The 17,662-nt window shown below is 42.2% G+C and overlaps 1 protein-coding gene across 7 annotated transcripts; it reads right to left on the bottom strand.

Moving 5' to 3' along the window:
* Positions 1 to 3,249: 3,249 nt before the first annotated feature.
* On the bottom strand, positions 3,250 to 15,343 carry gata2a (GATA binding protein 2a). Of its 7 annotated transcripts, none has more exons than XM_078948003.1 (6): positions 14,612 to 15,343; positions 10,708 to 11,102; positions 9,463 to 10,032; positions 7,129 to 7,274; positions 5,115 to 5,240; positions 3,250 to 4,423 (listed from the first exon to the last, which is right to left on the bottom strand). In XM_078948003.1, the coding sequence occupies exons 2-6, from the start codon at positions 10,934 to 10,936 to the stop codon at positions 4,124 to 4,126; spliced, it is 1,371 nt and encodes a 456-aa protein (XP_078804129.1). In that variant the 5' UTR covers positions 10,937 to 11,102; positions 14,612 to 15,343; the 3' UTR covers positions 3,250 to 4,123. The 7 variants fall into 7 exon arrangements, with proteins under 7 accessions (XP_078804129.1, XP_078804127.1, XP_078804131.1 ...); XM_078948001.1 differs by having other exon boundaries at positions 14,608 to 14,927; XM_078948005.1 differs by having other exon boundaries at positions 5,154 to 5,240; positions 14,608 to 14,927.
* Positions 15,344 to 17,662: the final 2,319 nt, after the last annotated feature.

Genomic DNA, 17,662 nt, shown 5'->3' with positions numbered 1-17,662 from the left:
AAGAACTCTTTTCAAATCATCTGATGTAACAAAGTGTCCGTACATGACTGATCACGTGAACATTCAGCTGTTTCTGCCTCCAGATAATAAAATGGCTAACAATCCCAAAGGCACAAAACAATCATAACAAACGTTTTTCAACTGTTTCCTGATTACATCTTTTTAACTTGTGTTTCTGTTCATTGACCACAACATGTTATTTTTTATTGTATTCATGCTAAAGGTCACCTAAAGACCTTCTCATAACACAGTGCAATTTTCTCTATTCTCACTACCATCTCTTATAACATCAATCTAGTGATAAATTGCCTCTGTATCAGTTGGTCAGATTATTTATTAAGGGGGACTAAAGAAACTTCAATTACATACTTAAGATTTTTGCTATTCCTCACAGATATCCTGCTGTTTTATGTTTCCTTGTTTTCTGGCTCCAGATTCACGTCTCAAATAGCTGCTTTCTGAGCTTAGATCATTTCTCTTATTTAATAAAAATAATACTTGTCTTTTAAGTCTCTGCACTTGAATTTTTCAGAATTTCACCTATTCTGACTAATCTGAGGTACGCTGAGGTTGGTCCTGTATGAAAGAGGCCAAGAAGAAGACCAAAGAAGAAGTAGTGAAGGAGGACATGAGGGTGGTTGATATGAAAGCAGGATGCAGAGTAGAGGGTTAGATGAAGGCAGACGATTCACTGGGAAGACCCCTGAAAGAGTAGATGATTAGAAAAGAAAAACCACTTTGAGTATTTTCATTCTATTTCTGCATTCCCTTCTAAATGCCTTTTGTGCTGACAATATGTTTTTTATAGACATGTTGTGTTACACTCATTGACTCTATATGAGAATTAGAATGAGTGATCGATCCCTCCCCTCTGGCGCTCTAAACAGGAAGTACCTGCTGGCTCCAAGATGCCAAAATCCTATAGGCTTTATTGATAAATAAACATCTATAATGCAGTCATTATATTTGTCATAATAACCATTCTTGCTCTGATACCTTATTTTAACGTGTTCTTGCTGATCCTTTTTTTTTCATGATAAATATTCTATATTACAAGGTGTTCAAGTTCAATAAGATGCCTCAATAAAAGTATGTGTTCTCATGTTAAACGTTCAAAACATTTGATTAACAGATTCTACAGAGCTTGCTTTCAAGAGAAAGGGGTGTGGACTAACAGCAACCTCCTGATTGGTGAGAGTAGTTGCCATAGAAATGTTGACTCAGACCAACCCGGACCAGTTGCTGCTTACTGACAATTTTTGGTTCCAACATGGTGATGTCTTTATCGCAAAAAAATGGCAACTGAGTTGACTTCATTTTGTTGGAACCAGAAGCAAGTCACTGTCTATGGATGACGTCAGCTCATTTAGCCTGGTTCTCGTGCAGTCAATGTTTACACTGAATACAAATGGTTGATATATTGGGTGGTAAAAACCCTATATATTTTCATAGTTTTAACACATATGTGTTTGACTAAATGTATTGATGCCGTAATAACTGGTTATCTTTTCTATTGACAGTGAATGTGATTTCTAAAAAGCAAGTTTACTTTGAACTTTTGTGACACTGGGAGAAAATTTTGCAACGAAAGTGAACTGAGAGTGAATTACACCGTCACAGATCAAGTTAACCTCACACGTGCACTTGCTTGTCCATGTCTCATATGTGACCTAGGAGTTTCTGGCCCAGCAGACTGTTGTATTATTTTTAGGAGGGCTGCTCCTTCCCTCTGGAGGGCCTCATTGAGGAGCGCTTGCTCTTTGTGTAGACCACCCCCCCGCCTTCCTCTCCGGCTCTGGGAGCCTGGCCAAGCCCAGCCGAGCGGGCTCGCTGGCAGCACAAGCACCCGACCCACTGGAGTCGTCGCCTGAACTCGGCCCAGCTCCCACAACTCTGCACAGCACACAGATGGCCAGACTGTTCACTGGCGGTCGAGCATTACTTTAGAACTGGTGCTCAGCAAGTGGATCAAGAGAATCCCTCCCCTTTAGCAGTCAAAAGCAACCCTCTGATCCTGCATCCACGTGTGCACAAACACTCCTAATACATCTGTACTTTCTTTAACACAAATACAAAGCTTTCAATAACTGTTGTAAGCATGTTCAACTGTTGAACCATCTGGGAAACCCCTGCAGATGTGAACATGGGGGAGGGTTTAGAAAAGGCTAGCTGTCCACTTTCTGCTCAGACGGTGTAATCGGACAGTCTGTGCCGTGGGTGCATGAGGGTAGGCTGAACTCACAGATGATGACTTGAAATTGGCCCTAATCGAGCAGACTCATTAGTGGCTGACTGTGTTCAAAGTTTTCTCAGCCCCTTTTATTTTACAGTAATCGTCCAAATGGGAGGCAGACAGAATGGCCAAAACAAAAAGAGGGAAAGTCAAAGGCAAAAAGAGACAGAGAGAAAGAGCCACAAACGAGAGAGAGAGAGAGTAATAAAAAATAAACAACAGAAAGAAAAAAAAGAGGGCGAGATGAGGGTGAAACAGAGTCGACGCCTGCTTCCTGGCCGCCTCAGCTGCGAGCACATCTGTGTGTGAAGGTTTGAGCAGACCCCCATGTGTTTGCTCAGGTCGCATGATTGCCTTTCCTTCCTCTTCTCTCTCCCACTAAAGACCCGCTGTCCTTCCTCTCACTCCAGTCACCACGGCCAAAAGAGAAAAGGCTACTCCAATCGACACTGGGAGCAAGAGCTGCTCCGAGCTGTACTCTTGGCTTTAGAACATTTTATGTCTAAGTTCAGAAATGAAGGCTTAGCTATTAGAACTTTTTTTTAGAGGCTTGCAAGGAATATATATGAGGGTGTATATTGAGGTTTGAGCATGTGTATGCGTGAGCAATTGAGTATGTGCATATGCATGACTGTGTGTGACTTGGGAGCCCTTTGCTGGAGCCTGCTGTCTGGGCACAATGGTCCAGCCTGGGGCCTAAGCTCTACAAAGAGGCCTTCTCTTAACAACGAGCCATCACAGATAGAGGAGGAGCCTGACCAAAGCATTATCACGCTTTAAGGATCACAGAGCTTCCCCTCTAATACATCTGATATCATTTCTGGATTTAATGACCAAGCACTCCTCTGGAAAAAGTGGAGTTTAATGTCATTTCTGTATGTAATACAGTTATTGAATCAATCAGAGCCAACCCAAACTTAGAAAAAGGAGTTTTGTGAAGCACTGTATATTCCTAATTTTTACATTTTTGGGGGGAGGTTTCACCCTCCGGACACTGATACAAATAACAGGCAGACTTTACTTCAGTATTAAACTTTATTTCCTTTTTTTGTGAGATGGAAAAATGATTAAAAAAAACGTACAGCTCAAGAACGTTTCATCTAGGACAGGTCAGTGTTTTCTTTTACGTAATAACCATGAAGTTTAAATCATATGTTTCCGAGTGTGTCCGATGAAAGCTTAAAAGGTGAAAATAAATTATCGTAGCAATAATTATAACATCAAATATAACAACAATAATAGCAATTAAGCATTTATAAACACTCTATTTACTGCGCTTTCTCCTTTTTTTCATAAAACTCTGTTATCAAAAACAGGGGAACATTGTGGTGGCTTTACAATCCAGCATGTGAGGAGAGCACAGGTTTTCCTGGTGTTGCGAGTTTGACTGGAATATAACAGAGCGTCTCTATTTGTCTCTGTTCATCCAGTCTCAAGACCCTCAGCACTGAGCAGTCCGCCTGTCTGTCCATAGCAGCTGTGGACGGCAGTCTGGTCTTCAACAGGGTGCACAAATCTCAGAATATAAGGATATGCTTATGAGGTGAAAACAGCGGGTTTTTTAGGACCTCTCTTGAGTCTCCTCTTACAGGGTCAGGGAGAGGTGGGTACCAAAGTGACTTAGTAAAAATAAGCAAAAAGAATGACAAGCATCTTGATTCACTTTTTTTTCTGCAAACCCCAGTCAGCTCCTCACAAAGTCCTGCACTCTGCAGCGTCCCATCAGTGAGGCCAGACATGACGCAACCCTCAGCTACTCAGTCCAACCAAAGGCCTCTTCCCTCCCTCCGCCGTACTCGACACAAGTCTGCTCAGCTTCGATGCGGAAGTCATTTAGTGTTTATGGCAAATGTGGTGGTTCCTCCAAGCCAAGGGTTTCTGGATGTTGCCTCAGTGAGGCTCAGCCCAGACAGGCGAGCGGTTGGAGTGATGGGGGTGACCAAATGAAGGGTGAATGGGCGTGGGAGTGGGCAGCATGTGTCCCGAGTGGCTGAAGGGGCCAAGGTGACCCATGTGGGTCATGTGGCTGGTGAGACTGGGTGCAGCTCCAAAGGGAGAGGCCTTGTCCTGCATGCATTTGGAGAGCTCGTCAAAGCTGTCCCCTCCCCGCTTGTTCCTCTTGGACTTGCTGGACATTTTGCGGTTGCGTGTCTGGATGCCTTCTTTCTTCATGGTCAAGGGTCTGTTGACCTGTAGAGATCAGCACATTAGCTCAACGCCTGCCAGACAAAAGCTACAGTGACAGTGTGAATACTGCATTGTGGTTCTATGAGCTTGTTGTGCTCCTAATTCCAATTTGCTCGCTGGCTCATAATTGAAAATGTCAACAGAAATGTTTCACTGCCAATTATGGTTTCTGTCATGTCAGGCCACTTGCCTATTATGAATCCCAGCAGTGTTGGAAAAACGTTGATAATGAGCATCTGTTTTGCATATGTGCATCAGCAGGCCTGTCAGGAGCGCCTTTTTTTCTTAGCTTTTGTCTGGACCAAACAGAACCATCATGGTCAATATGAATTCATGAGGATGAGGATAGGCTAAGTCTGAAAGGAGCCGCTTCAGACAAATCCTCATCAACGTAACCGACGCCGTTACACTGAATGACACCCCCACCGGCCCGCCTCTCCGGGGAGTAACGCCCCCCATTCAAACAACATGGATTGATAATAACAAAAAAAAAGGAGGTCTGGTGGGTTCTGCTCTGCAGGGCAAGTAGGCTTTACCTCCACTCTCAGTTTCTGTCTTTAAATCGATACACGCTGTCCGCCCACTTAACCAGTTCAGCAGCCACCCCCCCCCCCCCGCCCACCCTCACCCCCAAAGACATGCGCTGTGGCGCAGCGTTTTATAATGTGCATGTGCTTTTTTTCAGGCTACTTACATTGTGCAATTTAAAGTAAAGGCCGCAGGCGTTACACACCGGGTCTCCGTTCCCGTTGCGCCTCCAAAGAGTGGTGGTGGTGGTCTGGCAGTTTGCACAGCAGGTGCCTGCGCGCCGGGCAGCGGACTGACGGGGAGAAGAAAAACTTCACATTAAAAGTAATTAAACCTGATGAACTATTGCAAACAAACAAACAAAACAAAAAGTAAAAAACAATAAAGGCTTCTCATTTTCCGCAAACATCGTGTTGCCAGTAAACACCGCGCAGATACAAATTCGTGTTTTTTTCTGGGTAACACTTAAACCACATAATTGAAAATAATAATAATGATAAACATATAAAAAATCCTGTCTTCATTTGATGATATTTAAAAAAAAGAAAAAAAACTTTTAGTTGAAATTCATAGACTAATTTGTGTTTAATGAAAACCTGTGTAAAAACCCGCTGTCCTATATATCTGTCCATAGCGGATCAATTCTTAATAGCAAACATGAAGCTTTATTTTCCAAAGCCCTCTGTTTCTTTGCTTTGTGTGCAGCTTTCATTTACTGGTATTATAACTATTTTCAGGTGGTCTGCAAACTATTATAGCATCTCCAGACAAAAACTCAAATGAGTAAAAGCGTAAAAGAAACGCTGCAAATCCACGCATTTTCCGAATCCCGCCCCTCACTCTCCCGTCTCCTCACGTAAACGCGGCTCCTCCACTGTTGTGATAATCTCTTTACAGTATGTGTCACTCCGGCCGCGCAGAATGCAGCGCGCTGCTTCACGGCGGAAACAGCCGGGAGCCCGACTTCCTTATCTGGGCCGGCCAGATATCCGGATAGGAAACAACTGGATGCCTCTTTGAACACAACTCTGAAAAACACTTGAGCCGAAAATGCCAAAGTCCCTGCCACGCGGGCCGAGCGAGTGGAAAATGTGGGCTATTGCACATTACACGAGAGGGATCGGCCGTGGAAACGACCCGGGAACCACACGAGGAATACCCGTAAAGAGACCTCATGAGTTTTTATTATTTATTTATTTTAAGTTCACCTGAAATAGTTTTACAGTGGGACTCTAATTTATCACCTGGTCTAATCACCAGGTTACATTCGGCGGACACTTTGACCCAGATGTTATGATTTAATGTGGCACAAAAAAATATGCTTATATTATTGTTGTTGTGTATTACTGATAAAAATGTTTTTTATATTAATACCACAGTACTTCATATATTTTGCTGTTCAAAATAAGCCACCATGTTTGATCATTTTAAAACAAAGCAAAAAAAAACGTGGACGAAATAAAAAAAAAAGAATAACAACATTAATGGCAGAAAATAAACTCAGAATTATTCTTTATTTAATTAAATATGTTTCTTTAAAAAAGTTATATCTCAACCAACTTTCTATTTATTTATGCATAGATAGACATAAACTGGGAATTTTATAACTTTAAGTTCTCTATTAAAACATTTCAGATATATATACACATTTTAGATATAGATAGATAGATAGATAGATAGATAGATAGATAGATAGATAGATAGATAGATAGATAGATAGATAGATAGATAGATAGATAGATAGATAGATAGATAGATAGATAGATAGATAGATAGATAGATAGATAGATAGATAGATAGATCAATCACAGGTAACTGAGCATCTTTGTGATGAGGCTTGTTCCCCACATGGCAAAACGTGCGCCCTCGTTTCTTCTCATTTACTTGAGCATGGTGTAAACTAAAGCGGCCTGGGCATTGGTATCAGTAACAGTATCAGAAGTACCAGCAATAATGATAGCAGGAACAATGGCAATAGTAGCAGTATTGTAACGGGTCATGAAGGCGGATCATCGGGGGGTGAGCAGGACAAACAATTCCAGGAAGATCATAGGGAAAATATAACTTTCCTGGAATTGTGCTGCCTGCATCTGCTTTGTGCTCATATTTGGGTACTTTGCTTTTGGTGTGAAACTACGAAGCAAAAAAGAATTTCTATTAAAAAAAAAAACGCAACTCACCAGTCTTCGTTTGGGCTTGATAAGTGGTCGATTCTGGCCATTCATCTTGTGGTACAGTCCGCAGGCGTTGCACAGGTAGTGACCAGTGCCATCCCGCCGCCACAAAGGGGTGGAAGTGGCACCGCAGTTGACACATTCACGACCCTCTGTGTATAGTTCAAGAGGAGGCAAGGAGAAACTTTATATAATTAAAAAATTCACCTTCTGTTCAAAGAAACACATAGCTGCCATGTAATCAAGCAACTGAGGAGCTCAATAAAACCTGTAATATTTAGTCAAATTTGCATAATAGAGACAAAATCTACATTGGTGCACAGGTGTGGCAAGGATGGATGGCTGTCACAGACACCTCTGTGTAAACTGATACACCAAATACAGCCACAACATGACCAGAGGTGTCCAACAAGAAGAAGACACACCATCAAATTAGGATTACATTATTTATCAGCACCCATGTGCGGAAACAAAAGTTTCCTGCTCTATAGGGTTTGATGAAAATATGTGCATCAAGATGGAGCCAAAAGAAGCATCTTCTCATTGAAAGCTGAATTCTTTTTAAACAACAGCTGGATTCCAGCTGATTGATTCTTCTCTGAACTGCAAAGAGCTTTCTCCCATACAGGTTTGACAGAGTTAAGACTGCCTATTGCTTAACTGACAATTCATTTATTTCAAAGATTCCTCTTTCCCCTGAGCCACATCTCATTATTCCTGTTATAAAGGCAGCGACACCCAAAGTCCCACCCTCGCTTCAGAATGGAATCTGACCCGAGTCAAAAGCCAGGTTCTTTTTGAAATGCATCTCTGTGAGTTTTTAATCCCTTCCTTCTCTGTCCCTGTTTCACAAGTTTGGCACACTGAAGAGAACTCATTAATTCTTGAAATATTCAACAACAATGACTGCTATGTTTTTTCTTATGCAATATTAAGTGTTGAAATAAGAAATGGGAAGGTAAAAACACAGAACAGGCGTGAGGCTCGTTAAACAGAAAGCCACAGGATTCCAAGGTATATGTGCCGACAGCTGAAATGTCATTGTGGCATTTTGTCCGAACCCAATCATCCCTTGCACTGGGCATCGCCTTTGACAGATAAGAAGCTTTTTTGTGGTGTAAAATGCATCTGCAAGCTTGTTTTGAATGTCACAAAATAACATTTCTACACCACAAAAACTCACTCAGATGATCAGACTGCAAGCTTTTAGCAGTTGTATTTGAACAGACTGCCACATTGGATGATCATGATGATAATTGTAGGCGTGCATTTGAAACAACTTGTTAACAATCTGTGTTTTTTTTTCCTTCTTCTTCTTCTTCTTCTTCTTCTTCTTCTTCTTCTTCTTCTTCTTCTTCTTCTTCTTCTTCTTCACAGCAAAAGCTGGAACAATGTTGGGAATGTACTGACTCATGACCAGCCAGAGGTTTTCTTTAATTTTTTAAAACCTAACGAGCTTCTCATGAGCTTAAGGCTCAGCTGTTTCTTCTAAACACAAGGAAAAAGAATCAGGTACCATTCTAGACTGAACAAAAATATGCAGCTTTATTTGAAGCACTTTTTTGGACCATTAGTTAAATAAATATATGCATTTTTTGGCCAAAACAGCACTCTCCAAAATGCTTGTTTTTTCCTTTTTACAGAGAAGTAACTCCGCCATGGAGTTGTTCAGCTTCGTGTCTGCGCACTGGGCCAAGACCAGGCTTTAAAAACACAAACAGCAGGGCTCTGTCGCCTGTGCTTTGTTAGTACTGTGGAGGGAGGTGGGCGGGGTGGAGGTCGTGATTTGTTCACTTGGAGGTATACAGGATATGGCAGGAGCCAGGACGTCGTGACTCCTTTATTTTCTAAGCGCAATAAAGGCCACATTTGAAAGAAAACAAGCCTGTGGCACGAAGGAGAAACTAGGTTTGAGTTACTGTGAAATCATGTCAGAATGAGACATTGAATCAGTATAAAAATATAGAGTTTGTAAGTACTTTTTGCTCCACAGTAAAAAAGAAAAAGAAAAACACAATTAATAGTCATTTAAAAATAGTTACAAAAAAGATAAACATAAAGACACAATTTCTCACTTTTGAAAAGGAGAAGTGGTCGTAATTCGGTTTGTATGCAGCAAAAATCTTGCAAAACATTTTATGCAGAAGATCAACCGCAAAAATAAACATTTCAAGCTGAAAAGCAGTGACAACGTTAATATTAAAATAGTTAAAAAGTAAAAGATTTATCTGCTGGTGTTAGGTAAACCACAGTGCGTAATTTGAGTAAACTACACCGCTTGGGTCGGTCCGTTTAATTAGGTCTTATACATTTGATCTGTCATGATGCTCAGCAACTCACCTGAGCTCGACCTGGCTTTGCTTTTGCATTTGGGCGTGAAGCTGGAGGAAGAGCCGCCGAGCAGGCTGCCGGGGTGGAAGAGGCTGCCGCTGTACTCGTGGGGTGTAGGCAGGGTGTATGCCGGGTACGTTGGGATGGGGTGGTGCGTGGCTGGAGCCTGGCTGTTCATGGAGGCCAGGCCGCTGCGGAGCGGACTACAGCTCTCCATTTTCATGCCGTCCGTCAGCTGATACTTGCCCGACTCCTTTTCGTCCATCCTGGTCGAGGTGGAAGTCGGGGAGGTGGGACCTGGGTCTGGGGATACGTCTTTCGGTGGGGTTGGGGGGAAGCTGTAGAGGTGCGGGCTTGAGTGCGAGGCTGGAGTGAGCGAAGACACGGACGCTGTGCCGGTGCTGTTGCTGCACGGGTAGCCGGAGCCAGCGGGGTGAAGGCCGGGTTTGCTGAAGTGGCTGACCGCCCATGCGTTATGGTGGTGCGCCGCAGAGAGCGCAGCTTTCCCGGGGTCTAGCCAAGGGATACCGGGACTGTGAATGAGGTGCGGCCGGCAAACCTGATTCCCAGTGAGGCGAGCTGAAATCCACAATAATCACAATTCATTTGCCTTCATAGTAAACATATTTCTTATCTAAGATACGACCTTATAAAAAGACCTTACCAGGAAAATATTCGAAATTACTCGAACCCGACATTTATGTCCAGATGCAGACAAATAGAACCAAAATAAAAATAAAATAAAAAAAGCTTTGGATCTAAATCGTTTCTCTGAAATAATAGCCTTGCACAGCTCACCTAAAACAGTTTTTTAAATATTCCTGCAAAGTTGCTTCTCGTCTGAGAAGTATCTTTTCTTCCACTGCAGCTCACAGACTAAAGATTGTTATTAGTAAATTTGCGGGTTTTATTTTATATCCGGGAAGTGTCTCTCTCTCCCCCTTCAGAACCCCTGCCCCAACAGAGAGGGGTTAAGTGACATACTTCCCTTTCCTCTCGCTGTCATTTGCTAGAAATCCCTTTTATGTTGGTGAATCGGCTCACAAAAGTCATAGCGACTCTTCCTTTTTTCTTTTTTCTTTAAAAACACTGCATACGTTACGTATTCTCTGTAATTTGCTTTACATTGTTTTATGGTACAATGAAAAATTAAATACACATCCATAAGATGACTTATGCAGAGCATGAATCCTCCACTTTTCCTTTCATTTATCCATTCCTCATGCTGTGCGTAAAATAATGCGTGAATCTCACCGTGCGCTTGGCTGTATGTAACCCTTGCCCTGGAGTTGGTGTAGTACGGATTCCCTTGAGAGTCCAAGTGGTTCAGAAACATGTCAACTTCATCCTGGGGCAGCAAAGGCGCCATGGGCTCCATGTAGTTGTGACTCAGACTGTGATGGTGAGAGTCCGGGTGCTGGCCATTCAGAACTGCATGATGGTGCGCCATCCACCGAGACTGGTCTGCCGCTGCGACCTCCATGACTGCGCTGGTTCCCTTTTGAGGGCGACTCTGTTTGACTCCTGATGGAAGTTCAGTCCTTGGTATAATAAAGTCCAGCGGGCTGTGAAGACCTGACTGTGAGTATTAACTTTGCAAGTAGAATCCTTAAACAAGACGGTGCTTTTTTCCCCGTCCTCGGTTGAACCTGCAAGAAACGAAGACAAAAATGTTAATTTAGCCTTCTCCGTCCGTGCGTCTTTTATCCGTATTGATCTAATCATATCAGATAACACGGGAAATAAAATTTACATCATTTTAGATCCTTGTGATTGTAAATAAAAAACGCAGCTGTCTCCGTGTCGAAGTAAATAAATCCGGTGTCGTCAGTTAAAAAGAAACAAAGACGCAAAAATCTAAGTTTGGCTGGGGGGGATACCTGTTGCAGCTGGGATCAGCTGACGGCCAAACGCTGAATGGATGCGTAAACCTCTTGATCCGTTCAGTGCGGCTCATTAATGAGATGTGGCGCAGACTGATGCGGCTGGCGCCAGTAAATTCCCATATCAAGCCTCGCAGGGCGGAGCATCCGTTTCAACCAATCACGGAGCTCCTTGCGACAATTGGCTTGCTGCATCCCTGCTCTCACTCATAGAATTTCCATTTCCAGGCACCGAAAAAAACAAAATATTTCTCAATCAGAATCCTAAATTAAATAAGCAATATACCCAGAAACACTTAAATGTTTAAGATTCATTAAGGACACCTGCATAATGCTGAATACCAATCTAAATTTGGTTTAATTAGATTTAATAAGATTTTTACTCTTAAAAACAATTTTTATTATTTAATTTGTATCATTAAACTGTTGTAAATTTGAACTATAAATGCTTCAAAATATTTTGTCATAATTTTAAAATGTTTGTATTTCGCATTTAATTGAAAATTGCTTTTGGAACATATTTTGCTTTCTTTATCAACTGTCCGTTTGCTTTCGTAAACCTCTGCTATGTAAACAAGCGGCGATTCCAGCGCCTCCAAAACCAACAGAGGAGGAGTCGATTTATGACCCCGAAATTGGCCCCATTGTTCGGGGCGCCTAATTGTCTTTAATTGGTAGCGAGACATTCCTCTTGTGAAAACAGAGGCTTTTTTTTGTCTGGGGGACAGGGCAGTCAAACAGTTTGCATGCTAATGGTGCCTTCAGACCAGGAGGGGCGCATGCAGGCCCTCACCTATAGTGGGTGATTACCATTTGACGCCCATGTTTAAAATTCCTGAAACTGCTAAAGCCAAAACGAACATAAAGAAATTCACAATTACTATTTTGACGCCGGATTATGAAGCTGCTTTCAAATGGAGTCCAAATTCACCGTTTCTGTGCACGTTTGCGTGCGTGCGTTTGAATGACTGACAAGACCTAATTGCAGGTGGTTCAAAGCCTGCCGCCACGCTGACGCCGGGGCTTTACGTCACCAGATCCCCAAGGGAAAAGAGGCGACACGTGGTGCGCGTAGACCTGAACCAACGTCCAGGTATGAAACTCTGAGGAGGCCCCTGCAATCCCAAACTGCTATGACGTGGTGTGCATGCGCATGTGAGTGCGCATGTCAGTCATCGGTCATTAAATCACAGGCACGCTGCCAGGAGCAGTGAGCTGATGAGCTCTTTGAACCTGTCAGCGTCTAAAATCAACAAATTAGTGTCTGTGTGCACCAGCACTGGAGCTGCGGATGGAATAACTGAAATTCCAGTTTAAAAAAAGAGGCAATCCCACTTGGCAGGTGGGTAGTAGAACCACGTGCTCACCTTAACATTTTAGTTCTCCGGTAGCACTGCGCTGTAACTCACAGTTCATCCATCACCAATAGCACATTACATGCAGAAGTTTCATGCTGTAAAATAATTGCTGTCACACATCTTCGAAGCCACAATGACTCCCTCTGTCTGGGCTTGTGTGCAGCCGCTGATTCTGATGTGCAGTGAAAGCACGTCTACTGCGCACTGTCCCACAGCCTTGTGGTTAAATTGTGACGGTTGCAACGGCAGGCTCAGGAGAGTCGCGGCTCGTGTTGTTTGCATGTTTGCCAAATGGATTACTCAGCAGGATTTGGCGCTCTGTAATTTATACCTTCATTAATCCCATTTGTATCTGTGCTGGAACAAAAGATGGAGGAGTGTGACGGACGGCTAAGAATAAGGGGGGCTTTGCTTTCCAGTAGCCGTCGTCAAGGACAGAGGTGTGTCCCACTCGGGGATGCTCCTTGGATGGAGAACACCTTTCCTCCTCACAACACCTTCTGCGTGTAGTGGAGACCGTGCGCAACAGCTGTGCAGCTACATTGGCTAATGAACAACAAGATTATCATTCCGATCCATGCTGTTATTAAATGGGATTGGCTTTATCTACCTGTTTGTTCCCATTGGGCACGGTCATCCATCTTTATCCATGTGAGGGTGCGTGACTGCGGTGCCCACATTTGTTTGTGTGTGTTCTTGTGTGTGTGTGTTTCAGGGGGTTGGAGGAAGGTGGTGTGAGGAGCCACAGTAGGGCTTGTGAAGATAAGCAGAGCCCGAGAGAGGAGGATGACACAAACCAGCTGAAGCATTATTGTCCCCTTTACTTACAGCTAATTAGATCGAGCCGGGGCATTTTCGGGGGGGGGGGGGGGGGGGGGGGAACTTTATGGAGACAAGCGCCCAGCACAAGACCGTATAAATGCAGGGAGGGGTGCTTGGATGCTATGTAGCACCACCCACTTCCACATTTTGTGCTGAAAAATAAAAACATGTCATAAAAATGAGGAGGACATCAGTGCACAATTATTTAATTACAAACCGAAAATGGTCCAAAAAGTTCTAAAACTGCTCATCACGATGAAACAATGTGAAATAAATCTGCTTTTCTTGGGGTTTACAAAAAGTCAGACATTTCCGCAGGTACATGGGGGTATAAGAGGAGGGGGTGAAGCATGCATTCACTCCAGCTCATGCATGCCTGTGGACACCCCAGCCCGCCCCTGTCTCTGCTCCACCATTGTGCTGGTGTGATTGCTCTTTCAGCTGATGAAAGAGGATCGCTGCAGTCATTATGCACCTTAAAGCATGACAATTGGATACTTTTGTCGTCACTAATACTGCGCTGATGACACACTGGGCCATTTCGTGATCGAGAGTTTTATTGCAGGACGGAGGCACATTGCCAGCGGGAGCATGAGGCGGGCAGCATTAAGGGATTATTGATAGCATTTACACGCGGCCGCGGGAAGATTCCTCGAAAATGTTACAAGTGCGCACGTTTGCAATGCGCACTGCGATTCTTACTGCACTGTTATTGATATACTACTTTACATTTCCATCCTTAGAATTTTTGAAACAGTTTGATGTGCAAACGAAAACCGTCGTAAAGGATGTCTAATGATTAATAATTAAATTAATTAATAAAACGAATTATATGCGTGCTCCCTTTTGTTTTTTTTTCCCCTAAAAATGTTTTCAATTTATGCACATAATCTGCAACAGTAAATCTCGAAAGTTTATTTATTCACAAATAAACTTGAGTGACTGGTTATTAAAATTGTCAATTCGACATCATGTAATTTTCTGAGTTTTTCTTTTAATTTCCCGAACATTAAACTTATTATTATTTATCAGTTAGAGTCTTAAACTAATAATAATCATAAATATTTTTAAAGATACAGTTATTGACTTACCCACCCGAGGTTAAAACATTGAATGCGTGGCTGATCTGGTGAGTCTGCGAGAATCCAAGCAAAGTGAGTCCATCTGATTCACTGCGCAACTGCAGCTGTTCTCTCCCAAAAAGAGGAGCCTGAATTAATGACGGGGACAGAGAGGTTGTCAAGCTGAAGATGCTCTGTGGAGTCTGGAAGCTGCGGTGCTTTGCGCTCGCCGGTCACCGGTGGGGAACGGTGCGCGTCTGGACGCAGATCTCTACGGATCTCCCTCCTCTGTTGCTCTGCAGCTACAGCTCTCTGGACAGGAGCGAAGGGAATACCTCAGAAGCTTGCGTGGAGACTGCGGGGCTCGCGGCGACGTAAAGGCACGTCAAAGCAGCTTGTCTTCCGGGTGTCGATTAAACAATCTGACAAAAATGCCATTCAAGGGATGAAACCTTTTATGCTCCCAAAATAGTTTATCATCTAAGTTTGACATTTATTGAAGGAAGTGTGCAAACTTACAATATCAAAGGAGAAGCATGGAACTAAAATATGTACCCAAGCTGTTGCAGGATTTGTAAAGATGCCAAGACATGTTTTGCAATTTAAAATGCACAGAAATATTTTGTAGAAAACTCAGATTTTTAGGCCAAAACCAGAATCACTTCTGAAAAAGAAAAAAAACCCAGCATGCCCAAATTCAAGAGTATTATTAGTAGAAGTTTCTCTCTTTTAAGCATCTTCTAAATGAGTCCTGAAATCCTATCCTAATTAACGTCCTAAGATTTTTGCTTTATGACTCTCATCCGTTGCCCCTCCCCCACCACTGCGTTAAACACCTTAACCCCCCCCCCAGTTATATTTTTTTGGCTTCTTATATCGCCACACAGTGACAAACAGCTTTCTTAAACATGCAAAGCTCCTAAAATCTCTTGCACGCGACCTGGACTCGTGCGCGGCGCTGGAGCCAGGCAGGTGCAGGGCCTGCGAGGACCTCTGCAACTCGGGGCTCGTGCTCCCCAGAGTGCACACGCACACAAAGGGAGAAAAGAAAAGAAATGTAAAGTCTGACTGGATCAGTGACGCGTGTTTTAATGTTCATAAACCATCCGGAGAACTGCTGAGAGAGCTCCAGATATGACACAGACCTTCACAGAATGTGGGAAAGTATTTCTATAAAAAGGAACTCATGGTCTCGGTTAGGCAATGCAGTTTGTGTATATTGGTCTCTCATACTTTTTCTGTATTTTTTCTAATTCGGGTTTTTTGTTATTTATTTTGGTTTTAAAAATATAGATTCCTCAAAGTGTTAAAATAGTCTTCTTGTTCAGTCTATTCAGTCAGTTTATGTCTTTGTTCAGTTTTTTTTTTTTTTTGGTAAAGGTTTTTACTGTAGGTATCAAAAGTAATTTAAAGAGTAAATGTAATTTAATTAGGAGACAAAAAATGTTTTTTCTGATCTGATTTCAGAATTGAAGGCTGTCTATAATAATAATAATACGAATAATAATAATAATAATAATAATAATAATAATAATAATAATAATAATAATAATAATAATAATAATAACAATAATAATAATAATAATAATAATAATAATAATAATTTCGCAACAGTCACATGTTTTGTTGTGTATTTTTCTGATTCGTTTTGTCTATTCCATTTGCACTCTGTGCGCGTCGCGTGCGCATGTGTGCGTAATGATATTATATGCACACTGCATTAGATACTCGGGGCCCTCTCCTTCTGATTATTACCAGGGGTAATATTTCATCGGCACCGCACAATCTTTGTTCTCTGTGAAGATAATAAATGGCCTAATCGTTATCAGCAAACTGCTGGGGGTTTCAGCACCGACCGAGGCTGGAAGCAGGGTCCAAAGTGCTGCTGAATAAATTGGTGTTCCTTATCTCTCGCTCCCAGATTATCGCCTCCTTTTCAAACTTGCACAACAAATACATTCAATGCATCTAATGCATCATTGGTGGGGGGAGATCCTGCAGGTTGATAGTGACAGATAGGCGCACGGAATGAGACATATTTACACGTTTTACACCAATAGGTTCTATTTGGCGTTAAGAGGGAGTTTATTGGCTAGACTGTCGGTACACACACTTTACATATCAATGCAGGCTATATTACAGTGATATATTACATGCAATACTTGATCTATCAGTCAGATTTGAATAATCTAGGATAAGATTCATTGTTTTCTTTTTATTTCAGATGCTTTAGTTTTGCAGAAAATAAATTATTTTTAAAGTTCGCAAAGATTAAGATTTAAAGTTCACAAAGACTTGATTGACTGTGAAAACGTAGATGAATAAATAAAGAAATAACATTTAATTATGAAATATAACTTGCAAAGTGATGATAGCATCATATCCAGCCTCCCAACAGAATAAAGACGCTTAACACGCACCGTTAGTTGACCGTGATTTCTGCGTCAGCGGACGTTCCTCACTTTTCAGGCCCATCTTATGAAATAAATGGACTGCTGAGGCATTTTGTTGAACTGAAACACCAAAAACACAGCAAATCTTCTAAATTTGTTGAACTGATGTCAGACAGTTTAATTGAACAAATAATGTAAGGGGGAGGCACCCATGCATACTTTTTCATGGCTGACCTTTATGTTGTCAAATAATTTGTCATTCTACTGCATTCGCAGATATTAATAAAAATATTATTATTAAGCTGATGGGGGTAAAAGTGGTGTACGTCCACACTTCACAAGACATGATGAAGCATTTATGATTTTTAAAAAGAAAAAAGAAAATGAAAAACATTTCCAATAGAAAACACGCAAGCGCACTTTCCTCTTTTAATACCAAGGCATCTCCACCGGCCCCGGTGCACTGATGGTCTCCTTGACAACCGAGATAACGGTGCAGCAGTTTTCCATATCGGTCCCGGAGTCTATTATGGCTCGGGATTAGCTCTCTTTCCGAAAAGGTCAGACACAAAGTCACCAATCCTGCTCTTTTCCCCGTCATATAGGCTTGGTTCATAAGCATGCACGTGCCATTTTACCCATAATGTCATTAGATTAATAACAGCGCACATTTGAACCGACTGCGATGTATA

The sequence above is a fragment of the Oryzias latipes genome, chromosome 5 (genome assembly GCF_053564925.1).
Source record: "Oryzias latipes strain Hd-rR chromosome 5, Olatipes_Hd-rR_3.1".
Lineage (NCBI taxonomy): Eukaryota > Metazoa > Chordata > Actinopteri > Beloniformes > Adrianichthyidae > Oryzias > Oryzias latipes.
The sequence above is the reverse complement of the archived record's forward strand: the minus strand, read 5'-3'. Positions and strand labels throughout refer to the sequence as shown.